General features: G+C 47.1%; 1 protein-coding gene across 2 annotated transcripts in view; it reads left to right on the top strand.

The window, feature by feature from the left end:
- The window catches only part of MELK (maternal embryonic leucine zipper kinase), a 300,470-nt gene that overhangs the window by 170,470 nt on the left and 123,225 nt on the right, over positions 1-6,775 (top strand). For both annotated transcript variants that reach the window (XM_063914642.1, XM_063914643.1), the window contains one exon: positions 633-731. In XM_063914642.1, the coding sequence (XP_063770712.1) occupies positions 633-731 (99 nt within the window). The remainder of the gene's footprint in view (positions 1-632; positions 732-6,775) is intronic.

Below are 6,775 nucleotides of genomic sequence, written 5' to 3' on the forward strand. Positions count from 1 at the left end.
AGGAGGGTCATAGGGGGAGGAGCCAGTGCACACCACCTGATCGGAAAGCTTTACTTTTTGTGCCCTGTCTCCTGCGGAGCCGCTATTCCCCATGGTCCTTTCAGGAACCCCAGCATCCACTACGGACTCCGAGAAATAGAATTATCGGTAAGTAAATTCTTATTTTTTAATAACTGTGCATTAAACAAAGTGTGTGTACATTCACACAATTCATTTATGTTTCATATACACCTTATACACACAGCCTGAAGGTCATTTAATACAATATTTTTAATAACTTTGTGTATTAAACAAAGTTTGAGTATATTGAGCCACAGAAAACAAAGATTTCACTATCTCACTCTCACTCAAAAAAGTCCGTATTTCAGAATATTCCGTATTTCGGAATATTTGGAAATGGGATACTCAACCTGTATAATTTAATTTTTTTGTATGGGAGGAAAATAACTGAATGGAGCCTGTCAAAACGGGTAGTTTTGTAATCTGTTCAGGACTGAAGATGCGTGCATAATAGTCATAATGAATAGGGGACAGATGGTTCTAAAATGTTTGCACTAGAAGAAAGGAATTCCTCACTCTTAATCTATACCTAAGATCTCTAACAAAGCAAAGATGATGTTTGTTGTTTCCAGGTTGATCCCAAGAAAAGGATTTCAATAAAGCATCTTTTGAACCATCCATGGCTCATACAAGGTTACAACTGCCCAGTGGAATGGTACAGTAAATGCCCTGTGAGTACTGCGACTGGGTGAGACTTAGGAGGTTATTCAGAGTTGTTAGAAAACCAAAAAAGTTAGCAGTTGGGCAAAACCAAGTTGCACTGCAGGTGGGGCAGATGTGACAAATTCAGAGGTAGATTTGGGTGGGGTGTGGTCAACCTGAAATCTAAATTGCAGTGTAAAAATAAAGCGGCCAGTATTTTACCACGCACAGAAACAATATATCCCACCCAAAGCTAACACTCTGCACATGTTACATCTGCCCCACCTGCAGTGCAATATGGTTTTACCCAATTGCGAACTACTCAGAATAACCCCCTTAGTTCACCATAAAGTTACAAATTTAATTGTCTGGTGCACACAACTCTTGCCTGAGCATCAGAAAGTCAGTACATAATGTACAAAATTATCCTGATTGCTCTATCTGTAATGGCAACTTTTTAATAGATAATGTAAGATTTTGTAAAAAAATGTGTATGTGTATATATATATGTATGTGTATATGTATGTATGTATGTATGTATGTGTATATGTATGTGTGTGTGTGTATATATATATATATATATATGTGTGTATATGTGTGTGTATGTGTGTATGTATATGTATGTGTATATATATGTATGTATATATATATATATATATATATATATATATATATATATATATATATATATATATATATATATATATATATATATAAAATAAATTTCTCTAACGTCCTTGAGGATGCTGGGACTCCGTAAGGACCATGGGGAATAATAGACGGACTCCGCAGGAGATGGGGCACTTTAAGAAAGCTTTGGACTCTGGGTGTGCACTGGCTCCTCCCTCTATGCCCCTCCTCCAGACCTCAGTTTTACACTGTGCCCAGAGCAGGATGGGTGCACTGCAGAGAGCTCTCCTGAGTTCTCTGCCTAGAAGCATTTTTGTTTGGATTTTTTTCTACTTTTTTACAGGGAGCACTGCTGGCAACAGGCTCCCTGCATCGAGGGACTGAGGAGGGGGGTGCAGACCTACTTGTCTAAGATAGGCTCTGCTTTCTCGGCTACTGGACACCATTAGCTCCGGAGGGGGTGAACACAGGTTCATACTGGGCGTCCACCCCCAGAGCTGCGCCGCCGTTCTCCTCACAGAGCCAGAAGAACCGAAGTCAGAAGACGTCAGGCGGCAGAAGCCTTCAGCTTCACTGAGGTAACGCACAGCACTGCAGCTGTGCGTCATTGCTCCTATACACCTCACATACTCCGGTCACTGTAAGTGCAAATGTCAATCTATTGCATAAAAGGTTAGACAAGGCTGAAGCTAGGGATCAGTCAGGTAGCCAGTCCATGCCTGTCCCTGTGGCGCCAGGCCCTTCGGGGTCTCAGAAGGGCACCATATCCCAGATCAATGACACAGTTACCGACACGGATACTGACTCTAATGTCTACTATGAAGATGCAAAATTACAGCCGAGGGTGGCAAAAGGTATTCGGTACATGATTATTGCCATTAAAGAGGTTTTGCATATTACTGAGGAACCCCCTGTCCCTGACACGAGGGTACACATGTATAAAGGGAAAAAGCCTGAAGTCACCTTTCCGTCCTCATTTGAACTGAGTGAATTGTGCGAAAAGGCTTGGGAATCTCCGGATAGGAGACCACAAGTTCCCAAAAGGATTCTTATGGCATATCCTTTTCCACAAACTGATGGGATATGATGGGAATCTTCGCCTAAAGTAGACAAGGCGCTGACACGCTTGTCCAAAAAGGTGGCACTGCCTTCTCAGGATACGGCTTCCCTCAAGGATCCTGCTGATCGCAGACAGGAAATTACCATGAAGCACATTTACACTCATTCAGGTACTATTGTTAGACCGGCTGTGGCGTCGGCCTGGGTTTGTAGTGCGGTTGTGGCATGGGCAGATTCCTTATCTACGGAGATTGACACCTTAGATAGGGATGCCATTCAAATGACCATAGAGCATATCGGAGATGCTGCCTTGTATATGAGAGATGCTCAGAGAGACATTTGTTTATTAAGCTCCAGAATAAATGCTATGTCTATTTCTGCTAGGCGGCTCTTGTGGACCCGACAGTGGACGGGAGATGCCGATTCAAAGCGGCATATGGAGTCCTTGCCTTACAAAGGGGAGGAGTTGTTTGGAGACGGCCTCTCGGACCTTGTCTCTACTGCTACGGCTGGTAAGTCGAATTTCTTACCTTATGTCCCCCCGCAGCATACAAAAAAGGCACCTCATTATCAAATGCAGTCCTTTCGTTCCAATAAAAATAAAAAGGTACGGGGATCGTCCTTTGTTGCCAGAGGGAAAGGCAGGGGAAAGAAGCTGAACACAGCTAGTTCCCAAGAGCAGAAGTCCTCCCATGCGTCTGCAAAGTCCACCGCATGACGCTGGGGCTTCCCGGGGGGAGGCAGATCTAGTGGGGGCTCGTCTTCGGTTTTTCAGCCACGTCTGGGTTCACTCGCCGGTGGATTCCTGGGCATTAGAGATTGTTTCTCAAGGATACAAGCTGGAATTTGAATACTTGCTTCCTCGCCGGTTTTTCAAATCGGCTCTGCCGGCTTCCCCGTCAGAGAGGGAGCTAGTGTTGGCAGCAATCCAAAAATTGTATATTCAACAGGTGATTGTCACAGTTCCTCATCTCCAGCATGGAGAGGGATATTACTCAACCCTGTTTGTGGTCCCGAAACCGGACGGTTCGGTCAGACCCATTTTAAACCTAAAATCCCTGAACCTGTACTTGAAGAGGTTCAAGTTCAAAATGGAATCACTCAGGGCGGTTATCGCCAGCCTGGAGGGGGGGATTGGATGGGGTCCCTGGACATAAAGGATGCTTACCTTCATGTTCCGGTATTCCCCCCTCATCAGGCGTTCCTGAGATTTGCAGTGCAGGACTGTCACTACCAATTTCAGACGTTGCCGTTTGGGCTTTCCACGGCCCCGAGAATTTTCACCAAGGTAATGGCGGAAATGATAGTGCTCCGGCGCAGGCAGGGTGTCACAATTATCCCATACTTGGACGATCTCCTCATAAAGGCGAGATCTCGGGAGAAGTTGCTGGACAGCGTGTCTCTGTCCATGAAGACGTTGCAGTTACACTGCTGGATTCTCAATATACCGAAGTCCCAGCTAGTCCCTACAACGCATCTGACTTTTTTGGGCCTGATTCTAGACACAGACCAGAAAAAGGTTTTTCTTCAGATCGAAAAGGTTCAGGAGCTCATAGCCCTGGTCAGGAACCTATTAAAACCAAAACAGGTTTCAGTGCATCATTGCACGCGGGTCCTGGGGAAGATGGTGGCTTCATACGAGGCCATCCCTTTCGGCAGGTTCCATGCGAGGACTTTTCAATGGGACCTCTTGGACAAGTGGTCCGGGGTCCCATTTACAAATGCATCGAAGGATCACCCTGTCTCCCAGGACCAGGGTATCTCTCCTGTGGTGGCTGCACAGTGCTCACCTACTAGAGGGTCGCAGGTTCGGCATTCAGGACTGGGTCCTGGTGACCACGGACGCAAGCTTCCGAGGCTGGGGAGCAGTCACACTGGGAAGAAATTTCCAAGGTCTCTGGTCAAATCTAGAGACTTGTCTCCACATCAACGTCCTGGAGTTGAGGGCCATATACAACGCCCTGCGTCAAGCGGAGGAATTGCTTCGGGAAAAAACGGTTCTGATTCAGTCAGACAATGTCACGGCAGTGGCTCATATAAACCGCCAAGGCGGAACAAGGAGCAAAGTGACCATGGCAGATGCGACCAGGATTCTACGCTGGGCGGAAGGCCATGTACGCGCGCTATCAGCAGTGTTCATCCCGGGGGTGGACAACTGGGAGGCGGACTTCCTCAGCAGGCACGACCTGCATCCGGGAGAGTGGGGACTTCATCAAGAAGTCTTCGCACAGATCACGGGTCGGTGGGGACTGCCTCAAATAGACATGATGGCATCCCGTCTCAACAAAAAGCTAAAGCGGTATTGCGCCAGGTCAAGGGACCCTCAGGCGGTAGCGGTAGACGCTCTGGTGACACCTTGGGTGTTCAGATCGGTCTGTGTTTCCTCCTCTTCCTCTCATACCCAAAGTGTTGAGAATAAGAATAAGCAGGGTCAGAACAATCCTCATTGTTCCAGATTAGCCACGGAGGACTTGGTATCCGGAGCTGCAAGAGTTGCTCACAGAAGATCCGTGGCCTCTTCCTCGAAGGTAGGACCTGCTGCGGCAAGGGCCCTGTCTGTTCCAAGACTTACTGCGGCTGTGTTTGACGGCATGGCGGTTGAACGCCGGATCCTAGCGGAAAAGGATTCCGGAGGAGGTCATTCCTACCCTGATCAAGGCTAGGAAAGACGCGACGTTAAAACATTATCACCGTATATGGCGAAAATGTTTCTTGGTGTGAGTCCAGAGCTGCTCCTACGGAGGAGTTCCATTTGGGCCGTCTACTTCACTTCCTTCAAACAGGAGTGACTTTGGGCCTAAAATTAGGGTCCATAAAGGTCCAAATTTCGGCCTTACCCATTTTTCTTTCAAAGAGAATTAGCCTCTCTTCCTGAAGTACAGACTTTTGTGAAGGGTGTGCTGCATATTCAGCCTCCCTTTGTGCCTCCGGTGGCGCCTTGGGATCTTAACGTGGTGTTACGTTTCCTCAAGTCACCTTGGTTTGAACCACTCAAAACTGTGGAGTTGAAATACCTCACGTGGAAAGTGATCATGTTGTTGGCATTGGCTTCGGCAAGACGTGTTTCAGAATTTGTGGCTTTATCACATAAAAGCCCATACTTGGTTTTTCACGTGGATAGGACAGAGTTGAGGACTCGTCCTCACTTTCTGCCAAAAGTGGTCTCATCTTTTCATGTGAACCAACCTATTGTCGTGCCTGTGGCTACACGGGACTTGGAGGATTCCGAGTCCCTGGATGTGGTCAGGGCTTTGAAGATTTATGTGACCAGAACGGCTAGAATCTGGAAGACTGAAGCTCTGTTTGTTCTGTATGCGGCCAACAAGGTTGGCGCTCCTGCTTCAAAGCAGACTATTGCTCGCTGGATCTGTAACACGATTCAGCAGGCGCATTCTACGGCATGTTTGCCATTGCCTAAATCGGTTAAGGCCCATTCCACTAGGAAAGTGGGCTCTTCTTGGGCGGCTGCCCGAGGGGTCTAGGCATTACAGTTGTGCCGAGCAGCTACTTGGTCGGGGGTCTCACACCTTTGCAAAGTTCTATAAGTTTGATACCCTGGCTGAGGAGGACCTCCTGTTTGCTCAATCGGTGCTGCAGAGTCATCCGCACTCTCCCGCCCGTTTGGGAGCTTTGGTATAATCCCCATGGTCCTTACGGAGTCCCAGCATCCTCAAGGACGTTAGAGAAAATAAGATTTTAAACCTACCGGTAAATCTATTTCTCGTATTCCGTAGAGGATGCTGGGCGCCCGTTCCAAGTGCGGACTTCTTCTGCAAGACTTGTATATAGTTATTGCTTACATAAGGGTTAAGTTTTAGTTTATCGGTTGAACCGAGGCAATGTTGTTGTTCATACTGTTGACTGGGTAGTGTATCACAAGTTATACGATGTGATTGGTGTGGCTGGTATGGATCTCGCCCTTAGATTTACAAAAATCCTTCATCGTACTGTCTATCTCCTCTGGGCACAGTTTCCCTAACTGAGGTCTGGATAGAGTAAGGAGCCAGTGCACACCCAAAGCTTTCTTAAAGTGCCCTATCTCCTGCGGAGCCTGTCTATTCCCCATGGTCCTTACGGAGTCCCAGCATCCTCTACGGACTACGAGAAATAGATTTACCGGTAAGTAAAATTATCTATTTATCTCTCTTACGTCCTAGAGGATGGTGGGGACTCCGTAAGGACCATGGGGAATAGACGGGCTCCGCAGGAGACATGGGCACTAAAAAGAACTTTAGATATGGGTGTGCACTGGCTCCTCCCTCTATGCCCCTCCTCCAAACCTCAGTTTGATACTGTGCCCAGAGGAGACTGGGTGCATTACAGGGAGCTCTCCTGAGTTTCCTGAAAGAAAGATTTTGTTAGTTTTTTATTTTCAGGGAGCCTG

The sequence above is a fragment of the Pseudophryne corroboree genome, chromosome 1 (assembly GCF_028390025.1).
Source record: "Pseudophryne corroboree isolate aPseCor3 chromosome 1, aPseCor3.hap2, whole genome shotgun sequence".
NCBI classification, from domain to species: Eukaryota; Metazoa; Chordata; class Amphibia; order Anura; family Myobatrachidae; genus Pseudophryne; species Pseudophryne corroboree.